Source organism: Capricornis sumatraensis, chromosome 8, assembly GCF_032405125.1.
Source record: "Capricornis sumatraensis isolate serow.1 chromosome 8, serow.2, whole genome shotgun sequence".
NCBI lineage: Eukaryota > Metazoa > Chordata > Mammalia > Artiodactyla > Bovidae > Capricornis > Capricornis sumatraensis.
In genome coordinates, this window is record NC_091076.1 from 79,761,701 (window position 1) to 79,787,975 (window position 26,275).

A 26,275-nucleotide genomic window follows, 5' to 3' on the forward strand; every position below is an offset into this window, starting at 1 on the left:
AAACAATGTATCTAAAAACTCCTGAAGCATTGTATTTATTGCAAAAGATACTGATTAATGAGAACCAGTTTCTAAATTCTCCCTCTGAGTTTTTCAGGGAAGCATGAACAGCCATGAAATCGAAATGCTTTTATTTTGTAGCCCTTTCCCTCAACCACTCTCCAGACCACTGCAGAAGGCTTCCTACACCTTGCAAGGAATGAGAAAAACAAGCCAGTGCCTTACCTTGGAGATGTAACCTTGAAGTGGGTCAGAACTGTAAGAAAAAGACCAAATGTCCTCTGATTAAATGTGAACAGTTCCCAACAGTAGCAAGAATGATTCTGAATTGAGAAGCAGGAAATGACTGGGAACACCAAAACATCTAATTAAAATTGCTGCGGAGTAAGTTGGTGCTTCGCTGGAAGGGCTCCCAGGGGCAGCAGGAGCCAGGATGTGTGGCATGCATGCGGGCAGCCAGGCATCCCTGCTGGCCCTTCAGACAGAGCCCTGTCCTCACACACACTTACCTTGAAGCTTTATGAGGAAAGACAAGTCATACTCATCCCCAGGGTACTTTTATAGGGTCAAATATGGAAAACACGTCGCCTCCTCCTCTTTCTTAAATCATATTTGGCAAAACGTGTTTTTGGCAATGAAGGTCTCCAAGCATAATTCCCTTCATATTAAAGATGTTTGGATATAATTAGAAATATTTCCTCTCACATTGGGTTAAGTGTATAAATCAATCTCCTATAAATAAGTTGAGTTGTTGGCAACCTGAAAGTGACTGCCTTTGGAATAATGTAAGGTGTTGTTTCAGAGATAGCTATGAGCTGGATTCCCTGGACTTTGTTGCCTGCCGCTCTTGTATTTCACTGAATCGCCTGTGTGAGTCTTTTCAACTGCCTGCACAATTGCAGATATTATACTAGGAGGAAAGTTTCTGCTCTTTACCAGAGCATCAGAAAAAGATAGTTTCTCCCAAGAAGCCATGTTTTTTTCTCCCAGTTTGTTGTACTTTTTCAAGGATGCTTGGAAATTTAATTTTAAAACTTTCTTCATGAAGAGCAGCCAAAGATACACAGCTTCTTTTGTTTCCTTCGGTTAGTCACTTCTGATTCATTGTCAAATCACTTTTGCCAAGCTGGCAAAATAACTTCCCTTCACTTTTATTTTTTAAATGCAAGTTGCTTGTGACATCTGTTTTCCTCTGTGAAAGTCACCATAGAAAACACTAGAAGACAGGGCATTCCTCTGTCTAAATATGTAACATCTGTGACTTCTCTATCAGTTATCCATGGTATATATTTCACTTTGCTTACAAACAATACTGGTACATTATTTTCTATTTCGATTTTTAATTTTAAAAATTTGGCTTATCGTCTCCGTGGTCTTGCATCTCTTATGTCAGCATATGTCAGCATGCTTACATTGTTTATGTAAGCATTTGCTTAATATACCCTGCTTGGCAACCACTCCTGTATTATTATACTGATATTTCGGTTGATTCAATGCAAAAAGGCTGCCTTATGAAAGCAGATATCTGGAGATACTGTTTGGAACAGTCACATGATTTTATTCCTGTAGTGGACTATCTAACCCCTATTCCTTAGTTCACTAATAATGTAACTGAGATTCCAAGAACAGAAGAGAGTTCACAAATGACACAGCAGTGTAGACACTGGGCACCTGATTTGCAGTCCAGTGTGCTTGCTGGTAACTGAGTAGGTTAAAGCCTTCAGGAAGGGTCTTTGGAGATGTAAGTCTGAGAGGGGCTTCCCTAGCCTACCCTTCACCTGCTTTGTAACCACAGGTGCATCATTTTGCCTTTTTACATACTTTATCAGGAAAATGTTGAGTGTTTTCAGAAAGAGAACATTTTAATAATGCTCTCAATAGAGTTCTGTGGGAATTTTAAGACAGCCTTTGGACTACTCTGGATAGAGTTTCCAATAAGTAGAAAATAGATGTTGGTTTTGGTCATTACTGCCAAGTTCTGAGGCACGCAAATATTTACAGGTGGTGTGGGAACACAGTGAAATGGGCCAGGGCAGTGAGAAGTGATTCCATACCCTTCCTGAGCCAGTGTGACAGTGTGAATCCAAATTACCTGTGCAATTACTTCCACAGATATGATTTAGTCAGTTCTCTCGCAGGGCCAAGACTGATGTGCTTTTTATTCAGATGGGAAATCATCATTTATTCTTTCCTTTACTTTATGCTGTCCAAGAAGGTTGTATTTTTGGCTATGCATCGCAATTAAATCCAGCTTTAAAAAAATCTTGATTCTCTTGGGAAACTCCTCTAAATAATTCAGGTTGCTACTATATCTAGCTTTTGCACCAAATTCTTATCATTCTGTGGGTTTAATATACATTTGAATAATTTATTTGGGATCATATTTTATTGATACTTGTAATCATTTATTTTGACTCTTTGCATAATTATAGGAGGCCATAAAGTCTGGAAACAGGCTAATAAACAGCCTATTGATATTACGTAATATAAAGAATAATATTTTGTCTCCAGGCTTTATGGCTTTCATAGAGAGAAAAGTCACATCTCACTGTTTCATATGGTTACCTATTATCCAGCACATATACTATGAATATATTGTGTACTGGTATTAATGATGAAAATCTTTCTGTGCTAATAATACCCATACTTGGAATTCATATTAGCTATGAATTCAAGGAGAATTAGCAAGGAAAATTCATGATATACTTCAAGAGGCACCCCTGTGTGAGAATATAACTAGGGCCATTCCTTGCATAGAAAGTTGCTTCAGCCATGTCTGACTCTTTGCGACTCCATGGACTGTAGCTTGCCAGGCTCCTCTGTCCATGGGATCCTCCAGGCATGAATACTGGAGTGGGTTGCCATTGCTTTCTCCAGGGGATCTTCCCAACTCAGGGACTGAACCCGCTTCTCCTGCATTGCAGGCAGATTCTTTACTGCTGAGCCGCCAGGGAAGCCCCAAAGTATGACTATAGACCTAAAATAAAAGCAAGTACATAATTACTTCTTAGTGGCAGATCAAATGGGATTGTTTATAGCCTATGATTACTTCAGTTTTGATTTTGCTTCAGGAGAGAAAGAAAAGACCAGTCTAAGGGTATTGCTTATACAGTGCCCTATGCTCTTTATTTCCTTCACAGTAGGGTAGGATAGATGATAATTACAGAGAAATGACCAAAGACTTCACATTTTGTGCCTCTCTTCAGTCATTCCATAGCATCAGGACATGATCACTCTTCACTGATGATTTTTGTGTGAACCTCCCGGCTCTTCACCCGCAGCTTGTTGACCTGGGACTCAGCAATGTCAGCCCTTTCCTCGGCTTCCTCCAGCTCATGCTGGAGCTTGCGGAATTTAGATAGATTTGTATTGGATTGTTCCTCCTGAGAATAAAAATGGAATTGTAAGGAACGCATACTGAGCATCTTTGTAGACTCTGTAGGCCTAAGGAAAGAAAGGACTTGGCATCTACGAAGTTAGAATACTCAACAGGCAGGAGACATTATTATCCTACCACCTCCTGGACTTTGCTTATCATTGAAATTAAGATTTATCTGGGGCTTTATATTTCATAAAGAATTGCAGCTCTACTTTTGCAACCAAAACAGGGTAACAAATATGTACCACAAGTAAAGCAAGAAATAATATAAAAGCAGGAAAGAAGGCAAGGATAAGATCATGCTTGTTAATGCTTGCTGGAAGATGATGACTGTTCGCTTGAGTTAGATATTCTTCATCACTAAGGATGCATTTCTTAATAGCTTCTTTAAGTGGAAATAAATGTCGGATTTTATCATATATTATTTTGGGACATTTCAAAACAATCACTTTTTCCCTCCTACTTTGTATGTAATGATTCTGTTGACAGACTCCTTAATATTAAGTAATCCTTACTTTCTGGAATTAAATATATTTAATCACTGATGGACAATTCCCTTAATAAAGTACGGGTTTCAGTGACATAGTAATTCATCTTCACTACAACCATACTCATGAATAAAACTGCCTTTAGTATCTTTCCCCACCCCTGTTCTCTTTTGGACAGGTTTTGGTATGAGGGTTATGCGAGCTTCTTAAAATGATTTGGAAAGCTTTTCATCTTTTCCCATGCTCTGAAGTGGCTTACATAGCTCAGGGATTATCTGTTCCTTCAAAATTTGAAAGACCTATCTGGAATGAGTTGACTTTCAGAAGTAATTCTGAAATAACTTATTCAGCCAATTTAATAATTTATATTCTCTTATTTAAGATTTTAACCACCTTATAGACACATATTTTGCATTTTAAAAAATAATCTTCTTCCTGATATGGTTTGTCCCCTTTCTCATTTGTAATGTTGTGAGTTTTTACTTTCATTTACTTTTTCTTTGATTATATAAGTATATTTATTTTTTATGAATTCCCAAGATATTACTGAGATTAGCTGTTGAAAATAAGAGATACTAATTCATTCATTTCTATATTACCTTTAACAGTACCTCTTCATTATTTTACTATGATTTTTAACTTCTTTATTGGACTGTCAGTTTCTTCATTTATTTTTATTTTTGATTCATAATGAAAGCATATAAAGAAATGAATTGTCCTTCAAGGACAGCTCAGATTACATTCTAGGTTTATAAAAGTCTCATCTTCCTTGAAATTCTATTCACAGTTAAAAATTATTCAGTAATTGTGTTTTTATTTCAAGTTAATCCAAACATTTTTTAGGAAAGTCAGTTTTTTAACATTTAAATGCTTGGAAAATTTTGTTTATATTTTCTCATCACTTTACAACTTTATCACACTAGGGCTAGAGAATGTAGCCTGTATTATTTCTGCTTTGAGATTTTTTGAGGTTTCTTTGTGGATAGAAGCTTAACTTTAAAAATTAAAAAAATTACAAATATTTTTAAGAAGTACTTAGTCTTCTATAATGGAGACAGCTTATTTACTACAAGTAAATAGTAAATCTAATTATTTATGAGTTTTTCTTATCAGAGGACTTTCTTCCCTTTGTCTTAAGAATACTTACAGCCTCCTCAGCTTGTCTCTTGTAAGATTTCACTTTCGCCTGAAGTTTATCTACCAAGTCCTGAAGTCTGAGAATATTTTTCCGATCTTCTTCCGTCTGAAAGATGATAAAAACCCCAGGGTCTTAGTTCAAAAGCACACTAGTGTTGTATCATTACATGGGAGCATTTCCCATATATGCAAGGAGTGCTTAGCGGATAGAAACTGTCGCTGCACCTGGTAAGTGAGTTCCTTCACTCTCCTCTCATGTTTGCGCAGGCCCTTGACAGCTTCCACATTGCGCTTCTGCTCACTCTCTACCTCGCCTTCCAGCTCACGCACCTGCAAAGGAGTAGGTGCTTAAGATCTTTGATCCACTAAGGCACTGGGAATAAATGGAAATAGATAGATACTGGGAGCCCCACCCTGGCCTCCAGCTTCTGGATCTGCTTCTTCCCGCCCTTCAGGGCCAGCTGCTCAGCCTCGTCCAGGCGGTTCTGCAGGTCCTTCACCGTCTGCTCCATGTTCTTCTTCATCCGCTCCAGGTGGGCGCTGGTATCCTGCTCCTTCTTCAGCTCCTCAGCCATCATGGCCGCCTAATTAGCAGTAAAACAAAACTAGTTGAGAAAGGTGAGACAGCCCATCAAGATTCTAGCTTGACGACCCAGGGTGGCCCTCTGCTCACATCAGTGATGGCCTTCTTGGCTTTCTCTTCTGCGTTGCGAGCTTCCTGGAGAATGTCCTCCATCTCTCCCTGGATTTGCGTGATGTCTGTCTCTAGCTTCTTCTTGGTGTTTATTAGGCTGGTGTTCTGTTTGAAAGTAAGTTATATGCTCTTTTAATCGTGTTACTAAAGTACTTAGTGGTAGCCACTGTTTGAAAAAAATTTCAGATAAAAATTTGGAAGTCAAAGGCCCTTGAATATTATTCTGTTATGTAATACAATTAATTAAAATAGAAATGTTATAGAATATTTAGCATCTTCGTACATTTCTTATAATTAGACCAAATATCTCTATAATTTTATAACTGCCATTTACCAGTGAAACCACTCACTAGGATAAAATTATAACATGTTCAAGTATTTCTTTTACCACAATAAAAATGTCAATATTGATAGCCAGGGTCAGTAAAGATACTAACACAAAAGAATATGACAAGTCTTAGAATATTTTAAGAAGTTAATAACTAATAATACATGCAAGATGAAATAGTGAAAGATTTCTCAATAATGCAGTGAAAATTTGGTAGAAGTATAAAACCTGACTGTTATATAAAAAGTTCAAGTTTATCTTTTCTGTGACCTAGGCATTTACTGAAGGTGAATTCTTTGTGCTGAATCTCACCTGGGTGTGCAGGAGCTGGACGCGCTCACTGGCATCCAGGAGCTCCTGCTCTGCGATCTTCCTGCTCCTCTCCGTCTGCTCCAGGGTGGCCCGCAGCTCCTCGATCTCAGCCTGCAGCAGGTTGGCTCTGCGCTCCACCATGGCCAGCTGCTCCTTCAGGTCCTCCTGGCCCCGCAGAGCATCATCCAGGTGGATCTGGGTATCCTGTGGAATGAATGATCATTGAGACACCTCGTTCTCAGGGCTGCAGTCACCCACCTGCACTGGGACCATCTCCTGAACCCATTTACCTTGAGGATGGCTTGGGTGTTCCTGTAGTTCTTCAGGGCCTCAGCAGCCATGCGGTTGGCGTGGTTCAGCTGGATCTCCATTTCATTGAGGTCTCCTTCCATCTTCTTCTTGAGCCTGATGGCGTCATTCCTGCTCCTGATCTCAGCATCCAGCATGGTCTGCATGGACTCCACGACTCTAATGTGGTTCCTCTTCAGCTGGTCAATTTCCTCATCCTTTTCAGCAATTTTCCTGTCAATTTCAGACTTGACCTGGTTCAGCTCCAGCTGGATACGCAGGATCTTTCCCTCTTCGTGTTCAAGAGATGCCTTAACAACAGAGAGGGATGACATTAGCAGGGAATGGACACATTTGGCAGCTTTTATGCACACCTTTCCTTCCGCTAATTTTGTGCCATTTATTCTTCTGTTCAGTGTATGTGGCTAGTCCTAATTATTTTCTGAATTTGTTTACAATGTACATTTGGACTCATACCTCTGCTTCCTCTAAAGCAGCCTGAATTTCAGACTTTTCTTGTTCCACTTGCTTCTTTATTTTCTCCAGTTCATGCATACGTTTCCCTCCTTCTGCGATCTGCTCCGTGAGGTCAGAGATCTCCTCTGTTTGGGTGAAAGATGGGAAGAGACTTGATCAGACAGAAAACACAAGAGAGAGGTACCTCCAAGGCATGAAAACTATTCAAAGTGAAAGGGACTCACGCTGCAAGTTTTTGTTCTCTCGTTTCAAAGTTTCTAGCTGATCCAAGGACTCCTCGTAGGCATTCTTCATCTTGAACAGCTCGGTGCCCAGAGAGCGGGCCTCCTTCTGAGACGCCTCGAGCTCGGCGTGGGTTTCCTCATACTTCTGTTTCCATTCTGCCAGGATCTGAAACACACACCAAAAGAAGTTACCTGGATGGAACGGATAGAGGACAGCGGTGGAGGCCAGAGGCTGCTGCAGAAGTTACCTTGTCGAAGTTCCTTTGCTTTTTGTCCAGGGCTGCGCAGGCAGCGTTTGTCCTCTCCACGTCGAGCATGAGGTCCTCAACCTCATTCTGGAGCCTCTGCTTGGTCTTCTCAAGGGAGGCACATTTGGCGTTCACAGCTTCCACATGTTCCTCAGCAGCCTGCAGACGCTGGGCCAGTTTCTTCCTTGAAGATTACACATGGTTATAGAGAGAAGGAAACCAAACCGAGAATTATGAACTGTTACCATGCTGAAAAGTGTGGGGAACTTCATATTAAAAATCTCCTTCATTCAAAAAAAATATTGATGAGCTCCTTTTATGAACCAGATGCTGAGTACACAGCAGTGAATAGGACAGAAAAGGTCCCTGCCTTATGAAACTTCCAAACAAGTGAGAGAGATAAACAATAAGCAAGTCAGAAAATGCATAACAACTTAGTGCAGCTGTAAAGTGCAGTGAGGGAAGATAAAATGGAGTAAGGGGTGGGCAGCTATTCTTACATATTCAGGGAAGTCCTTTCCGAGGAGTTAATGTTTGAGTCAAGATCTAAAAGAAGTCAGAGAGAGCCAGAGGGAGATCTGGCAGGGGGAGATTGTTCCAGACACAAGAGGGGCTAACAAATTCCTGAAGCATCAATGGGCTTGGTGTGCTTGACAGCCAGCAATAAGGCTGATTATCTGTGTGCTTATTATTCTTTGTGTTTTAACTACATTTTAGGCTCAGAGGTCAGTGATGGTGTTTGCTTTATTCATGTCCTGTTCTCAGGGGCTGATAATGCCTGGCAGTAGGAGCTAATTAATGAATGTTTGTGAGTTAATTCACTGAATCTTCAACGGTTCCGTTTCTGTGATTTGATGTTCAACATTCTCTGCACATTCTCTCATATCTGAGCACATACTTGGCCTCCTCCAGCTCCTCCGTGCGCTGGATGGCGTCCGTCTCATACTTGGTCCTCCACTGGGCCACCTCGCTGTTGGCCTTGGACAGTGCCCTCTGCAGCTCGGCCTTGGATTCCTGCTCCTCCTCGTACTGTTCACGCAGCAGGTCACAGTCGTGGCGGGCTGACTGCAGGCCGTGGGCCAGGGCGTTCTTGGCCTGCGAAGAGAGTTATATGTTCATTTTACTGAATACTTAGTGTTTAATTCTTAAGCTTCAAAACCCTGTAAAAGTTGGTATAATGGACTCCAATTAGGGTCAGGTTAGGGGGAAATGAGTCTTATCCAGTTACCTTTATCTCCTCTTCAAGTTGCCTCTTTAATTCCTCAATCTGTTGAGTAAATGCTTGTTTGCCCCTTGATAACTGAGACACCAGAGCTTCTTTCTCATCTAGCTGACGTGAAAATTCACCTGATAGGCAAATGATATGGCACCACTTGTTAAAGCGAAGAAAAGGTTTTGCAAGCCCATATGAGAAATAAGTTGAAAATCTCAACACCCCCTTTTCAGTTGAGCGCTCGGTGGTTGAATTCTCTATTGACATTGTCATGCTTGATGTCAAATTTCTGATTTTTATGGTGAAAATAACCTAAATGAATAAATACAGCTTAACTTCTCTTTGTCCTCTCCATTACTGATTCTTTCAGGGTTACATTATTGTGCAAAACCTGTTAATAACTGTCAAAGAAGGGAGTTGAACTTTTTAATTCCACATTGGCCCTGTTTCATAAGACTTTTGAGAGACTGGGTTATCCACTGCCCTATGCAGGAATTTGGTTCATTCTGGTTTAGCTAAAAAGAAGCATAATCTAAAACAGAAGCCCTGGACCCATGATGGAAAGACCCTTGACCCCAAGCATCCCCTCCATGCGGCCAAATCCTCAAGGCCTAGTGGAGCAGAGCTTGGCCATAGCTTGGCTATGGAAGTCTTCACCTCAGCATCGTCCCTAAGTAACCTTGCGCGTGGGGGAGAGTCTGAGCTGTCTGGTGAATCACATGTCCTCGGTTGCTTTTATTAGGCTCTCACATATCAGTTGTTTTAGACCACATCATCTCCACGCTTAGGCCTCATGAAGGAGGAGAGAGTTACCAGATTCAGTCTGCAAGCGTCCCCTCTGGGCCGTCAGGTCATTGATCAGCCGCTGCTGCTCCTCCTCCTTGGATTTCAGCTCACTCACTTGGTCCTCCAGAGTTCGGCACATCTTCTCTAGGTTTCCCTGTGAGAGGAAAAGTGGAAGAAGCAAGTGCAGACATTTTAATAACATTGCCCTACAGCTACCGTTTCTTCTAAAATAGGAAAAATTTATTTTGACATATAAAATAAATTCTCTTGTATGTAATATATAGGAATTTTTTCTGTATCTTTTGTAATACGATTGCTGTCCTAAGGTGAAGACACACATTGGGAGTTTTAAAAAGCTAATTGTAAAGCTTCGTTTATTATTCCAGGCATTGCTCTTCACAGATATTTTCTTAAAACAAATTTAGTGTTTGGGCAACCCTGTATCCAGTATGTCTGTCAGCACTATTTTTCCAATAGCATTTGCCCACTTCATGTCTCTGTGTCCCGTTTGGGTAATTCTCACAATATTCAAGCTTTTCTTCATTATTATATTTGTTTCAGTGATCTGTGATCTTTGATGTTGGCACGGCGACTCATTGATGGTTCAGATGATGGTTAGCATTTTTTTTAAGAGCAAGAAAGCATTTTTAAATGAAGGGATGCATGTTTTTTAGGCATAATGCTGTTGCACACTTAATAGACTACAGTATAGTGTAAACATCATTTTTGTATGTATTGGGAAACCAGGGAATTTGAGTGACTTGCTTTATTTTGATATTTGCTTCATTGTGGTGGTCTGGAACCAAACCTGCAATATCTCTGAGGTCTGCCTGTGATAAAAAAAAAAAAGATCATGTACTAAAGATTTTGTGAAAAATGTAGTGACATATTTTCAAAAAGCATTTATAAATACTTCACTGCCTACTTATGTACAGTGAAATTGCATGTTGGATAGTTGAGAATTTTGGAGACCTGTGTTCCCCAGTTGGAACAGCCTGGTTCACGGCGGATGTTGTCATATGTTAATAGTGTGGTGGGGTTAATATGCTCAGCTTGAATTTTAGTTTCTTCTTATGATTGAGTGGAAATAATTTAAGTACTGGTATTTTTCTTGTTTACCTCCTGGATTACTGCAAAGAACAAATCACCTATGTGTAAAGGCCCTATGCAGACTGTGACATGCACATAATGGGTCATCGCTGTTAATAACAGTTTCTCAGACTCTGCAGTACCTTGGCTTTCGAGATTGTTTCCACATTGCTAGCAAGGTCATCTATCTCCATCTTCATCTCGCTCTTCTCCTTCTCCAGCTTCTGCTTGACCCTCTGCAGGTTGTCAAGCTGCTCCCCCAGCTCGGCCACACTGTCCGCGTGCTTCTTGCGAAGAGCGGCCGCCGTGGCCTCGTGCTGCAGAGTGGCCTCCTCCAGGTCCCTGCGCATCTTCTGGAACTCGGCCTCCCGCTTCTTGTTCATCTCAATCTGGGCGGAAGTGGCCCCGCCGGCTTCTTCCAGCCGCTCGCTGATCTCCTCCAGTTCCCGGGAGAGGTCTGCGCGCTGCTTCTCTGCTTTGGCGCGGGAGGCGCGCTCGGCCTCAATCTCCTCCTCCAGCTCCTCGATGCGGGCCTGGAGGTGGGGAGAAGCTTAATGTTAGATTCTTTATGCTCATAACTATGGCTCTTTGAGCCAGACTGAGAGAAATATGAACTTACTTGCAACTCTTTGATCTTCTTCTGCAGTTGAATGCCAAGTGCTTGTTCATCTTCAATCTTGCTTTGCAAATTGCTGATTTCAAACTCTTTCCTTTTTGAAAAGTAGTAATGGATAACAGTTGAGTCCATAGTCAATATTGGAAGCAAGTCCATAAACAATTCTTTCATACTTACTTTTTGAGCTTTTCATCAAGTTGTTGTTTTTCATTTTCAATGTCCATAATGGACTCTTGGGCCAACTTGAGATCACCCTCCAGTTTCCTCTTGGCTCTCTCTAGGTCCATGCGAAGTTTCTTTTCTTGCTCCAAGGACCCCTCAAGCTAAATACAAATAATGCTGAGTCAAAAGAATTGCTTAGCTACCTTTCAAAGAAAATGTCCTTGACAGCCCTAGACTTACGTCATCCACTTGCTGCTCTAGCTTGGTCTTAGCTTTGGTCAGAGTGTTGACTTTGTCCTCTTCTGCCTGCAGGTCATCCAGAGTCTGCTGGTGGGCCTCCTGTAGGGCCTTCTTCTCCTTGGTCAGCTTGGCAATGGTTTCATCCAGACCTGCCATCTCTTCTGTGAGGTTTTTCACCTTAGGAAGTAAAAACACTTTGCATTACATGTTACATTTTGGTGGCTTCTGTTTTTTGCTTGTATTGCCTAGTAGTGATAAAAACGTAAACTTTCCTTGTATGTTTCATACCTTGTTCTCTGTGGCGTGTTTCTCCTTCTCAACCTTGGCCAGTGTCAGCTCAAGGTCGTCTATATCTTTCTTTAGTTCTGAACATTCGTCCTCCAGTTTCCTCTTCTTGGCCGTCAGCTCAGCATTGATCTCTTCCTCATCCTCTGCTCTCTCAGTCACCTCCTTGATCTTAGCCTCCAGCTGGATTTTGGTTTTGATCAGCTGGTCACATCTTTCCTCTGCATCAGCCAAGCCCTCAGCTTCCTTGAGTTGAAAGCAAAATCAAAATTGGGAAGTAAGAATGAAGTATTATACAATGATAACAGTATAAATCTCCCCCATTAATTCTTTGGATTAAACTTTTATGAAGCACCCGCCATGTGTGATTGCCAGATACTCCACATTTTGGGAAAAACAAAATGTATCAGGCATTGTTCTATTCATTTAGAAGAATATATTCTACAGTAGGTTAGAAAGCTTAACCCCAACAAGCTATCATTAATTCAGAAAGCCATTAGTGACATAAAAGATCAGAGAAGTTGTTTCAGATATGATTTAATGAATGGAGTGGCATTTGAGTTGGGCTTTGAGAGATGGGTAGGACTTGGTTTTGTAGAAATGAACTTATTAGGGGAAGGATCAGGAGAAGGGAAAGCATTCTAGCAGAAGTTTCCAGATGTAGCCACTACTAGCAAATTATTTCCCTTTGTAGTCTTGGAGGATGATCCTGGTTATGATGCTTTAAATTCTAATTGAGGCATTAAGTAATCAAATTCCTAGCAACCTATGCTTCTACTTAAGAGGGTTGGGGGTGGATGGAAACAAGAGAGTAATTGATAGATACATTCATCAGTGAGCCTCCATATCAGTCTTTGGATACATAAAAGAATAAAATGTGCCACACATAGACAGCTAGTGAGCATGGTTATGTAGGACAGTATCTGAGTGATTCTCTAGGGACAAGAGAAGAGACTTCAGGGTAGCTTTGAAGCGAATGGGGACAGAAAAACAGCTCTTTTCCCTTCTGTAACCTAAAGGAAGGAGTTATTACACCACCCCAACTGGACAGAAGAGACCAATCTTAATCAGCAGGAAAAAATATATGATTTTGTGATGAGTAAATTATACCAAGCCAATTCAGTTCACTTCAAATGAAAGACAGTCTCATAAATTACATTTCAGAGTTGATGAAAGCAGTTGTGAAATGATTGGTTCAGGCATCGCAATGAGCAGGCTGGATGGAGGGAGAGAACTGGGGGAGACAGAGCAAGTTAGGCGCTGGTGCAGCAACCCGAGCGGCGTATGATGCGGCACTGACTGTGGAGATGGATTGGCAAGAGCAAGTCTCAGTTTTAGAGATCAATAACAAACAGTAATTCAGTAAAAACTGATGTAGAATACTGTCCTGTGTCAGCTGTACACACTGTGATTTAAGATTCATAAACATCTAGACGTTCAAGGAAGTTTCAGAGAAAACGAATCACTTTCTCCATGCTGTTCTCCCCTTTTGTATTTGGGCTGGTTTCATGGTAAAATCCCTTTCAAAGACTATCTTCAAAGGAAAAAGAAGTCATTAACGCTGTAGTGTGATGAAACTGTACAGAACAGAACACAGTGGCCAGTTCTAGCTCATTGCCTTGGTTCTGGTTTGGAGGCATTTACTGGGTGATGAAGGAATATGGACTTTATTAACACCATCAGAGCCCTTTAACTTTCTCCCGCCAGTGCATGTTTCTGACGCTGACTACCCAGCTCACTGGTGCTAGTGACTAGAGTTGTATGCTTGCATCCTGATTAACAGCAGTACATAGGATGATACCACCACTTACAGCCTGAACTTGGAGCTGCAGATCATTTTTTTCTTTCAATAATGACACCATCTTTTCTTCCAGTTCCTTCCTTTTTGCCTCTGATTTGGCCAGTTCATCCTTGATTTTCTGGAACTCTTCCTTCATGGTGGCCATCTCCTTCTCCGTCTCTGCACTCTTCAGCAGGGGCTTGATCTTGAAGAACAGTTTCATCCAGGGCCAGTGCTTGACATTCATGAAGGCTCGGATGTTGTACTGGATGCAGAAGACAGACTCCCTGAAATTTAACCAATGCAAATTAGATGCTGTGTGTATGATGGAATGGGATGAAATCTTGGCACTGAGAGTTGGATGTTCTGCCCTCCACCGTGTTCCTCACCATGTTCAAAAACACAAACAAAAGAAATTGTATTTGGGGATGGTGGTCAAGGACTCAGCAGTCCTTCATCACTCTTCATTGGTGCTTCTCAAACTTTGGTGTATATAAAAATCAGCTAAGACCTTGTTAAAATACTGATTCCTGGGCTATTTCCCTAGAGATTCAGATTCAGCAGATGTGGATGGGGCCAAAAATGTGCATTTTTAACAAGTTTGTAAGAGATGCCGATGATACAGGTCCAAGGACCACTCTTTGAGAAGTATTGCTCTGCTTCAGTGCTTTGCAAACTTTCCTATGCGAACACCACTGAGAGCAGTGAAGGGGGAAACGGACCCCTGCCAGGTGTGAGGCACAGGATAAAGAGGCTCATTAAAAACTCAGTTTCTTTGAAAAATCTCTGGTTTTATATTTTAATGTTGTATGATTTTTCATTCTATTCTTTAATATCATCACATTTGCTTTAATATAAATTATTTTTAAAAATTGCCTTCATATATAGGCAATTGGCCAAATATATACACATATATATATAGGGGGGTTATGACCAAACTTATTTTTGATGAAATAGAATATAGTAGAAAATATTAGCAGAACTACAGGTGATAGAAAGTCTGTTTCACATAAATTATGTATTTACACACACAGGTGTGCATGCAGATACAAGTATCGGTGTAAAATACCTTTCTCCCTGTGGATCCTGTTCATATGTGTCCTACAGTTTGAGACATCTGACCTGTAGCCTTAGAGCTCTGTCACTGCATCAGATTAGATCACTAAAAAGTGAGATACTTTGGTGAAATTGTATTAACTTATTGAAAAAGTTCTTTCACCTATTTTGCCCTTAATACTTTAAATCATAATAATTCAATAATATAAGTGATCAGACAAAGAAGTTGTTTCTGCAATTTATGTAAAACTGCTGTTGAAAATAAACATGTGCTCTGCAGCTCAATATCTTATTTAATTACCTACCCAGTAAATTGATATTAGAACCAAGTGCTGGGGCAACATTTTGCCTCTGCTTGCTCAATGGTATATTTTCTCGTTAGATGAGACTTACACATCTCTCTCGCTCTTTTTCATTATGCTTCTCTCTTTTAAATTTTTTTACTTTTTCTTTTTCACCCAAGCGTTCAGTTTATTCCCTGGTGATTGCTACCTTAAGCACTTTGGTATATGTGTATCTCCAGTTCAGCATCAGCCTCTTATTCATCCCTCTTACTCTGGTGGCCTTATGATATCTGAGTCTTAATTGTAAGCCACCTCAAATGTGTTTCTAAAGAAGGAAAGTATGACTAAGTAAGCAATATGTTTGTATACCTCCTCTCCACCATCCTCTGGTACTCCACTCTTGCCAAGAACCCTCTGCACCTGGCCTGGGTTCGGGTAATCAGCTGGGCCAGCTTTTCATCTCGCATCTCTTCTAGGAGCCCCAGAAGACCAGCTTTGAAAAAGACCTGTGTATAGCCAGAGTTGCAGATCAGAAACTTTACACAGACTCCAAAGGGACAGACATAGTGCCAGGTGGGCCTTAGAGACTATTACCTTGGTGTGACCAAATTTATACTGGGTGTGGTCAATGTCAATGGATGCAAGGAGCTTCTCAGAAGCCTTCTTGCTGTCGATGTATTGTCCTTCAGGGATCGCACTTGCATTTAATACCTTGTATCTGATAAAGTAAATATAGTTTTCTAAAACTTGGTTTATTGATGCGACTAGAAGTAGCTAACACTAAATGATTGATTTTAAAACGTCAGAGCTTTAAAACAATTATTTTCTTCACACGAAGGACATTGTATACATAGATGGCCAACCTTTCTGTGCAGTTGCAACTTTCCATTCTGTTTCATCAGACCCTGTTCTCAGAAAAGGATTCTGTAATCTGGTTCACATTAATGTGTAGAAGACCAATAAATGCATTTGCTATCGGTAGTGCTTAATCTCTACTGTGGCTTTGGAAGGATTAAATGAAATCACCCAAATATATTAAGCTCTCAGAAATGATGTTCCCTAATTATTGAAGTTATAGTAGACATCTGTGAGCTAAGCTGGGAGCATGGTAAATCCAGTGAAAAGTCCACAGAGTACCCACCATGTGGTGTATCTTTATTTTAAAGGTGCTTTGAGGCTTATAACTTTTTTCACTTTTTGTGGCAAGTTAAAAATAACAAGTAGAGGCATGTTTTTTTACTAAATTGCTTTGCTTGCACTAAGTATACCTATACTGAATTCCAGGATACCGCATGATTAGGAGAGGCTGACCTCTGTTTGAAGTCCGCATACAGGATTCTGCTGGGGAAGCCCTTCCTGCAGATGCGGATGCCTTCCAGCACGCCATTACACCTCAGCTGGTGCAGGACCAGCTCGTGCTCCATGGCCCCTACAAATACATGTTCATGTCATTGCAGAGTTTTGTAAAGGGAGCTATGGCAGTCATGCTTTGTTCTTCATCTCTGGAACGTCTTACCAGGGGTTTTCGTTTCATTGGGGATGATGCACCGCACAAAGTGAGGATGGGTACTCCTGAGGTTGGTCATCAGTTTGTTCAGATTTTCCTGTAAAATCAGGAAACCCTGTTATCTGAGTTTTAGACATGCTTATGGAACCTTGGCGATGTCTATAAAATCAGTGTCCATGACTGAGTTGAATGACCCTTGTGGACCATTTTCAGTTAAGGTAGCACCTTGGTAAGCTTCTCCTGAGAGGCAGTTTCCTCCTTAGTACCTCTTGTTCCACTCAAGTTGGCAGGAGTTACACATAGAAAGCAGTCTTGACAGCTGAATCTTTTCAGTATCCAAGCACTATCGTCCTCTCAGTCCTGGCCCCTGGCCACCTACAAGCCTTCACAAAGCCATTGGCTTCCCATCCTAGACTCACCCTTTCTTCTGCTAAACTCTGTGGTTCTCCAGTAAGGAAACATGCCTGCACTGCATTTGGTCTACTTCTCATAAATATAGCTTCCCCTTTTCAACTCTGTCAGCTTTGGGGGCACAAAGATTATCTGTAAGGGGAACCTACCAGTTACAATTGAGAATTGACTAGATTAAGAGCAAGGATACCATATTAGGTTCCTTAAAGACTAGCTGTCAGATTTTCATTAGAGCTACTGAGGACTTAGTCTTTTTGAGTATGTACCATTGCTTATTTCCACAACTCAATTAGATTATGACTAGCAGAGCATTGTTTTATAACATATAAAATATTTTTTTACTATTTGGCTTAGCATAAAAGATGACCTAATAATTTCCAAGTAATTTAAAGCTCTTCTCTCCAAAACTCGATTAACAGAAATCATTAGCTAAGGTCAATCCCTAAATGACTTGTGCTTTTAAAAACAAATTCACAAAGTAACAAGAGAGTGTCAAAACCAATTTCCTCCTTACCCTGAAAAGTGCAGACACCGTCTGGAAAGAAGAGCCCTTCTTCTTACCACCTTTCTTAGTTCCACTCCCCTCTGTAGAAAAAGATCGGAAAAGATGTTATTCAGATATAATTTTAAATTGACAGGGCTATATGTTGCCCATTTGTTGATTTTTGTGTTCAGATGGAGCATTTTTTTTCAATGCAGTTGGCCTCTCTGTTTGAGCCTGAATGAATCTTATATATCAGTTAAGTTCATATCCATTTTCCAGTGATACTCAATAAGCAGCAGATATGGAGGAAGAAGCAGGAGAGAATGATAGAAGCCAAGCCTTTTCATTGCTTAAGATGTTGAAAGTTCCTTTCTAGCTCTTGGCAGCAGGGCCTTCACCAGTGCTGGAATGAATGTCATGATGCAGCCTGCTTCCTCAGAACTTGGAGGCACAATGGATTTGGCCATAACACTTCAGCCTGGGCTGGGATACCACTAACACCATGCTTTGTAATATCAGGAGAAAACATTGGGATTTTTTTGAGCATTACCTGATTCAGCAGTTGGAGTCCCAGAGAAAAGGAGAGCTAGAGTTTTCAATGAAGACTTCTGGTACAGCCCAACCACGGTATCGTTCAGGGGGTCCTTGTTCTTCTCCAGCCAGCCAGTAATGTTGTAGTCCACGACACCCGCATAGTGGATCAGGGAGAAGTGGGCCTCAGCCTTGCCCTTGACCACCTTGGGCTTCTGGAAGTTGGCAGACTTGCCCAGGTGCTGGTCATACAGCTTGTTCTTGAAGGAGGTGTCCGTGGCCTTGGGGAACATGCACTCCTCTTCCAGGATGGAGAAGATGCCCATAGGCTGGAAGCAGCCCGCGACACAACGTTACAACTCTATGTAAGCATTTTTCTCTGTCTATAGGCTTAAACAAGATGTATGAATAATTTAGTCATCACAAAACATAGTTTCTGAAACTTGAAACAGACCTTCTCAATGAGCTCGATGCAGGCGGCCAGGTCCATCCCGAAGTCGATGAACGTCCACTCGATGCCTTCTCTTTTGTACTCCTCCTGCTCCAGCACGAACATGTGGTGGTTGAAAAACTGTTGCAGTTTCTCGTTGGTGAAGTTGATGCACAGCTGCTCAAAGCTGTTGAACTAAATAAACAGATGGGTTTACTTTTCTCTCAGCATAGTGGAGATTTTAAAATATAGGACTTTTTAATTTAAAAATGTATATCGAATAGCCTTTAGATTATAGATACCAAAATCCTTGGGGACCTATGAAATCTACGGTTTCTCTGCTGTCATTTTATCCAAAATCTTAAATCATTAGTAATTCTTTTTTCTTGTACTTGCTTAAATTGACTCAGGTGTTTTTCTGAGTTCCTGCTTAATCATTCTGTACTTATTTCCTTTATCTTTGGCATTTTCTATTCACTCACTTAGCAGCTAATTTGCAAAGCAATCATAGTCAACATTGCGAGGGAGCAATAATCACCACCTTTATATTTTAATGTGAGATTAAAAAATCAAGTATTTAATATCATATACAGTATGTTAACACACACTCATATTTTTTTGGAAAAGAAAAGCCAAAATGTTGACATTAAGTAGATAAATAAAGTGGAATCCCTGGTAGCTCTGCTGGTAAAGAATCTGCCTACAATGTGGGAGTCCTGGGTTCGATCTCTGCGTTAGGAAAATCCCCCAGAGAAGGGAAGGGCTACCCACTCCACTATTCTGGACTGGAGAATTCCATGGACTATAGTCCATGAGGTCTCAAAGAGTCAGACACGACTGAGTGACTTTCACATATAGTGGAATCAGTGTGGAATTCTTTTCTTTGATTTTCAATGATTTCTGCCATGCCTAAGTGTTGTGTCTATAATTAGAAGAAGATAAGCTTCTTTAAAATTATAAGGAAGAAAAAATGTATTTTATAATCAAACATGAGTTTTTATCCCATATCACATTGAGAAATTAAGAGTTCCTTGCATTGAATTTATTAATGCTGTCTCTAAATTACTGACCCTTTCTCGGCTCTTATCATCTGCCTATATGTTTCTGAATGGTTTCTCTACCATATATTGAGAGCATATTATACATTGCACAGATTTATTTAGATGTTTTTATATTAACTTCACTTTGCATTGTGGAGTTTTTAGACTTCTCATTACACCAACCTAATTCCTGACCCCTTTAGATCATGTAGTGAGTTAAAGCATCCTCATTAAGTGGATTATTTCTCATAGTAGTGGAATTGCCACTACAATAAATAATTAGTAGCTGCCCAGTCACTCTCTTTTAAATTTTAGCATAACTTTTTGACAGTGGTAATAAAAGGTTGTAATGTTCACAAATTTCTTCTTACTAAGGATCCATTGCTTTATTGTAAAAATCCCTTATGAACTGATTTACCAACTCACATCAAAGATCTCAAAGCCAGCGATGTCCAAGACCCCGATGAAGTACTGCCTGGGCTGCTTGGTGTCCAGCTGCTGGTTGATGCGGGCGACCATCCACAGGAACATCTTCTCGTAGACGGCTTTGGCCAGAGCGCCCACTGCATTGGTCACCTTGAAAGAGAAAGGAGTATTTCTTGAGGTTAATAGAGGGCTGTAAAATGCCTGCATCCCTCGTGGTGAGTTTGAATTATGTACCTACCTGCTCTACAGTCTGGCCTTTGGTGACATACTCATTGCCAACTTTGACCCTGGGGTAGCAAAGAGCTTTGAGTAGGTCAGCAGAGTTCAGACCCTGGAGGTAGGCAGCCTTGTCAGCCACTGAAAGGAAGAAAGGATAGAGTGATGTTATTGCCCAAAGCAGTCCACTTCCTTAAAAAAAAAACGAAAAAATAAGCTACAGGCATTTTGTGCAATGTTTTAAGAATATCTTTTGAGTATTCTTACCTTCTCCACCCACCCCCCCCCCCAACTAAGTTCAAGACCTTGATTATGGGTAGTGTTCCCTAAAGAACTTAGAAATTGTAGCAACATGTGTCTAATACCCAGGCCACATATATCTTATCTAGGTATACTTTCAGATGCAATTCTCGGAAATGACTTTGTCTTCTCAGGAGAGCTCAAGGGTAGCAAGTTAAGAACATGATTTTCAAGCAGACGTGAAGTCAGGCGGGTGACTGAGTTGGTACCTTCAGTGCCATCTGGCTCTGCTTGCTCCTCGCGCTGCTTTTGCTTGAATTTCAGGTTCCCATAATGCATCACAGCCCCCGTGAGCTTGTAGATGGAGACCTTCTCGTCATTAGTAAAGCCCAAAATATCAATAGCACTCTGCCAATACAACCAATAGAATAACTGTCAAGTTAGGATCCACATGTGTGCTATCAATATTTCACATTTGGATTCCTGATTTTTTTGGTCAAACCGAGGAAACTACCAGTACTGATGCAGAGCAAGGAACTCCTTAGATTCGGTATCTAGGGAGCTGGTCAGTCAGAGGCCAGCACAGAGCATGGGAATCACAGGTGCATTCCTTCTGAAGATGCCAAAAGTAAATTTAAAATAGAGAACACGGATAGTTATTTAACTTGTTGTTTTGAGAGGTGGAATAGATTCTTGTAAGACAACATTAAGTCATCCAAATGATTGTTTCTAAATTCTTAGAGTAAGTGGAAATATAGAACGAGAGAATAATGACTCTGCATTGAACTCATTTTCTGGATTCAAAGGAAAATTGTTTAACTTGAATCAAACTGCCAGTTTCAAAATGACTGATAGACAAGAAAAGGAAAAATAAGCAATCATAGCAGGGCACTAAAGGGGTAGGGGGAATCACTCAATAAAAGAGCGCTTATTAACTGTTCCGAGCTCCCCAGGTGGCTCAGCGATAGAGAATCCACCGGCCAGTGCAGAACCCATAGGTTTTATCGCTGGCTTGGGAAGATTCCCCTGGAGGAGGAAATGGTAACCTGCTCCAGTATTCTTGCCAGGATAATCCCATGGAGAGAGGAACCTGGCAGGCTACAGTCTGTGGGGTCGCAAAAGTGTTGAAACGACTGAGCAACTGAGCACACACACGGATTTTAAAAAATGGTTTGGGGAAATTCAGAAAGGACAGATCATGAAGACTTAGGGGAAAGTGAGGTGTTGTAGGAGCACACACCAGTCTTTTCAGCTGACTCCAGGTCATGCCCATCTTTGAAGTTTCTTTTGTGATTTCTACAAGAAACTGATGTTTATCTAGAGGGACCATCACTCCGTCCAAAATAATCATTCTAATTTTCTTGTGTTTTACTTACATCTGTGGCTATCAGTTCTTCCTGATCATCAATACTGGCCACACTGATCTCCCCTTGACTGACGAACGGGTAGTCGTATGGGTTGGTGGTAATCAGAAGCATCTCTAAGTAAGTGGAAGAAAGCAAAAGTAAGCAGAAATATCCTCTTCATTAAAATGAGAGATTACAAGACGAATTCTAAGGCACTAGAATGGAAACAGCCATGACACATTATTGCTCAGTAAAAAAGGTAGATGATGGAAGAGCATGTAACTCTGATTCTAGTTATTGTATGTATGTATATATTTAAAGATATATGTACAGAAAATGACTAGAATTATATTCATCCAAGTGTTCATAGTGGTTATTTCATAGTGATAAGATTTGGAGGTGTTTTCAGTTTTCTTTTTGAACTTTTATGAAGAGCACACATAAATTTTTGTCAAACTTATAAAGCGATTTTCAAAATAAAGATAATGTATACAGTTAACAAAATTCCCTCGTGGAATACCAAGTTGACCAGGCATCGATAGGTGTAGGTGAGATAAATTTTGTAAAGAAATGATAACATTTCTTACCAATTAGTTCTGGTTTCCTGTTTGATGTGATCTGGTAAAAAATATGATAGCTCCTTTCAGCCTTAAGCTGGAAAGTAACTCTAGACTTCTCTAACAGATCTGAAAAGAAATTAATAACAAACAAGAAAAATTCATATGAAATGCAAATTTTATTTCTGTTCAGTGTTGTAGGTCATAAGAAATAGAAATGATGGTAAAGACTATCCAGGCACTTACATGTTTCAATATCAGCAGAGGCCAGTTTTCCTGTAGTGCCAAAGTGGATTCTAATGAATTTACCCTTGAAAGAAAAGTTAATATTACTACTTTGTTACTGAATCATACCAAATCTTTGAGAAACTCAAAACACTAACATTGGCACTAAGTGCTAAAGTTTTAATAGTAAATCAATTCAGACACTATTGGTATCAGGTTTAGAGAAAGGTGTATCTGCTATTTTATAGATAAAATAATTTTAATTTAAAAATCTGTGAGTAATTGTAGGTAATGGAAGATAAGAACTCAGATATAGGGTCACATTTCTTTTTAGACAAGGCTTGGATCCATGTTATTACGTGCTTAGAAGAAAAGGAAAGAACCATGGTATAATGGGAATGAAAAAGACTCAGAGAATGTATTCACAAACATCCCATAAATCTTGACCAGTGAGTAGTGTCCATGGTAATGTCCAAGAGACTCACAAAGCGAGAGGAGTTGTCATTCCTCACGGTCTTGGCGTTGCCAAAGGCCTCCAGCAGGGGGTTGGCACTGATGATCTGATCCTCCAGAGTCCCCTGCAGAGAAACACAAGAGCAGTGCTCACACGTAGGGCCTCTTGAGCACCCTTTCTGTCATGATTCTGACATGTCCATCAGGCCCACCTGCATTTTGCCAGATTCCTCCTTCTTCTTCTCCCCAGTGACTGCAATTGTTGCAAAGTACTGGATGACACGCTTCGTGTTCACAGTCTTTCCTGCCCCGGATTCTCCGCTGTCAAATAAAAACCAAGTCAGTAGAGGTCCCAAAGCCAGCAGCTATGGCAGTCGTCAAAACAAAGCATCAAATCTACTTACGTGATCAGGATTGACTGATTCTCTCTGTCTATAAAAGAGAAATTATAGGCAGTCAATACCATTTTAAAATATATTTGTAAGTGGTAAATTAATACAATGGTATGAACCTAGTATTTCTCAGCAATCCTGAGGGCTTGGTGGTCCCCAGGCCCAGCACCTTTCCCAGCTCCCCCCTCTCCTGCTCCCTGAGGCTCCCCCATCACATCAGCTTACAGACCACCGCTGAAACAGAACACTGCAAGGAAGCAGCAGACTTTCTCTTTGTATACTCCACACTACGTGCACACCGTGACAAGTGAGATGACAAGTTAGTAGCATGTTTATTGTAAGTACAACAAGTAATGAAAAAAAAGGCATTAGAGATATTTTTAGTGTGGGAGAAGGAGTCAGTACAGTAAAGGTGGTAGCTTTGGCAGTAATCATGGCCTTAGTCACATTTTCAGGGAAAACTAAAGGCTCATTTTGATGTTCTACTCTCTCTGAAGAGGAAATCTCTCAGTCCTTTCCCCAAGGTGCTGTTGTGCCTTGGAATGGTCTAGCTGAGACAGCATTCCAGGAAGAAGATTCATAGTATGACCGCTCTAATTCCAGATACACCTTATAATCTGGAGTATGTTTTGGTTGGTTCTGGGCAAAGGGCAATGGCATTAAGGGACCACCTCAAAGAGTGTGTTGAGAGGAGTAGAGTCTCTTTCTCCTATGGTTAGTCTCTCTCTGCTAGAGTCTCATCTCCTAAAAAGATGCACATGGCAAACATCCCACTCACCAGTCAGCATGAACTGATAGGCGTTGTCAGAGATGGAGAAGATGTGGGGCGGGGCCTCCTGGCGCTTTTTGCCTCGGTAGGCCGTCACCACCTCTGCATTGTACACCGGCAGCCACTTGTAGGGGTTGACGGTGACGCAGAAGAGGCCTGAGTAGGTCTGTGCAAGTGAATAAGAAAGAATAACTAACCAGATACCTTTCCTGTTATTTGCGCAGCTCAGTTATTTAATGAATTTTAACAGAAAAAGAACACTCTAAGTAAGTGGTCTACACATCTTCAAGGCATCAGCATGGAAACTAGTTGAAAGGTTCAACAAGATAACAAAATCTTGAGGGTGAGGAATACAGTTTAGATTCTTATTCCTCTTGGGATTTGTCACAGTGATTTTTCACATAGTAGGAGCTCCAAAATTGTGGGGTTTTTAAAAAATATAATGTTTAATACATTCTTACTGTAGTTTAGAAAATAGGAGTATATTTCTTTTAAGATAGTTCAAATTCATGAAAATGAATTTATGATTTATGAAAATGAATTTACGGTACTTAGGTACTAAGTAGTCAACAGTATGAAATAATTAGGTGAACTATGGAAAATCTTCTTAAGATAGTATGATCCAGACATTTAAAAAGGCCAACATGAAGGTACACAGCAATACTGGGGAAATATTTGTAAACTACTCCTGAATTGTGAAACAGAACAGAGAATGATGGGAATGCATTACAATTACAACAGCTGGATTTCCAGTATTTTTGACATCTGGTCTAGGATAACTGCCAACCAAACAGAATGGATTCTGACACTAATCACAGGTATACTTGTATAAGTGTAGTCCAGCTGAATAGCACCAGTGACTACACCATTCAGAAATGATGAGAATTCCCTGATGGTCCCATGGTTAGGTCTTTGAACTCCCAATGCAGGGGGCATGAGTTCAATCCCTGGTTGGGGAACTAAGGTCCTGTAAGCTGTGTGGTGGGGCCAAAGCAGCAACCACAAAACCTTACAGAAATGTCAACCCAACGTAGTAAATTCAATTAGTATTACTGAGTTTGTGTTAAGGGAAAAGTCTCTGCAAGGCCCTAAGAATGAAATATAAATGTTATTTTTCTTTGAACATATGATACTGTTCTTTGAGGAACTCCCAGTCTGTGTAGGAGATGGACATGTAAATGATTCATTCTGAAAAAGCATTCTCAGCATTATTGCCGGGCAGAAACACCAGGACACAACGTTGAACTCTGCCTGGGGAAGCTGGCAAAATTTCATCAAGGAAGTGCTCCACACAGAAGGGACCAGAACACAGAGATACAAATTGCTGTTATTTTGGAGGATTGAAAATTGGTCTTTAAAAACATTACTTGTAAGTGTTGAAACATAAGTTTGTATTTTTCCTCTGGATGATTCTGCAGCAGGAATGGGGATGAGAGGAGACGCAGGCATGTAGTTGAGATGTAAACAGTAGCTGCTACCATGTTTGTTCAGGGAATCTGTGGCAAACCCAGTCCATGTGGACAGTGGCTTTGCCTGGCTTTGGATGAGAAGACAAAGGATTATGTGCCAGCTGTTGGGTTGGGCCTTAAGGTAGCAATCGTGAACCTCTTAATTAGTTCCACTACTAGTGAAAGTGCAGTGAATCACTGTCTGTGACCTATTTGTAGTACATTGAGCTGACAGGGTCCAGTGATCAAAACCACTTTGGGGTTTGGGGAGCACTCACGTAGATCATCCAGGCTGCATAACGCTCTTTGAGGTTGTACAGCACAGCGGGCTCGTGCAGGTGGGTCATCATGGCCATGTCCTCGATCTTGTCGAATTTGGGAGGGTTCATGGGGAAGACTTGATCCTCTTTCACTGTCAGAGTCTGGTAAACAGGAAGGATAACTGTTTATGTCAACCAAGTGGCCAAACAAAATAATCAGTAGCATGTGGCCAGCTCCTGGACTACTCACCGCTCCTCCTTCGGTCTTCACCGTCACTTTCCCACCTTCTCTGCTCTGGATAGTCCCTTTGACAAAAGATTCCTTGGGCTCGGCCACAAAGACAGATGTCTTGGCATCAAAAGGCTTGTTCTGGGCTTCAATGCGCTCCTTTTCGGACTTTCGGAGGTAAGGAGCAGCCTCCCCAAAGACTGCCATTTCTTGGTCTGAACTCAT

The 26,275-nt window shown here is 40.8% G+C and overlaps 1 protein-coding gene across 1 annotated transcript; it reads right to left on the reverse strand.

The window, feature by feature from the left end:
- Positions 1–3,230: 3,230 nt before the first annotated feature.
- LOC138084720 (myosin-2) lies at positions 3,231–26,275 on the reverse strand. The gene is made up of 38 exons (XM_068979092.1): positions 26,072–26,275; positions 25,840–25,983; positions 24,123–24,279; positions 23,357–23,384; positions 23,165–23,273; positions 22,985–23,077; positions 22,521–22,584; positions 22,305–22,403; positions 21,748–21,851; positions 20,641–20,779; positions 20,154–20,272; positions 19,916–20,065; positions 18,474–18,644; positions 18,039–18,348; positions 17,519–17,589; positions 16,603–16,690; positions 16,398–16,515; positions 15,681–15,804; positions 15,456–15,592; positions 13,778–14,033; positions 11,970–12,212; positions 11,682–11,858; positions 11,457–11,602; positions 11,283–11,373; positions 10,807–11,196; positions 9,602–9,728; positions 8,804–8,922; positions 8,474–8,670; positions 7,576–7,759; positions 7,328–7,493; positions 7,104–7,228; positions 6,629–6,937; positions 6,339–6,542; positions 5,678–5,803; positions 5,418–5,588; positions 5,230–5,334; positions 5,015–5,110; positions 3,231–3,383 (listed from the first exon to the last, which is right to left on the reverse strand). Exons 1-38 carry the CDS (start codon positions 26,273–26,275, stop codon positions 3,231–3,233), a joined length of 5,814 nt encoding a protein of 1,937 aa, XP_068835193.1.

What these genes read in the sequence shown, in the direction of transcription:
- LOC138084720 (XM_068979092.1), bottom strand. Translation starts at nt 26,275, where the DNA reads ATGAGTTCAGACCAAGAAATGGCAGTCTTTGGGGAGGCTGCTCCTTAC. An exon ending in AGGAATCTGGCAAAATGCAG is followed by an intron (nt 23,078 to 23,164) that starts GTGGGCCTGATG and finishes GTTTCTCTGCAG; the next exon opens with GGGACTCTGGAGGATCAGAT. An exon ending in TAGAGCAGCAAGTGGATGAC is followed by an intron (nt 11,603 to 11,681) that starts GTAAGTCTAGGG and finishes ATTTGTATTTAG; the next exon opens with CTTGAGGGGTCCTTGGAGCA.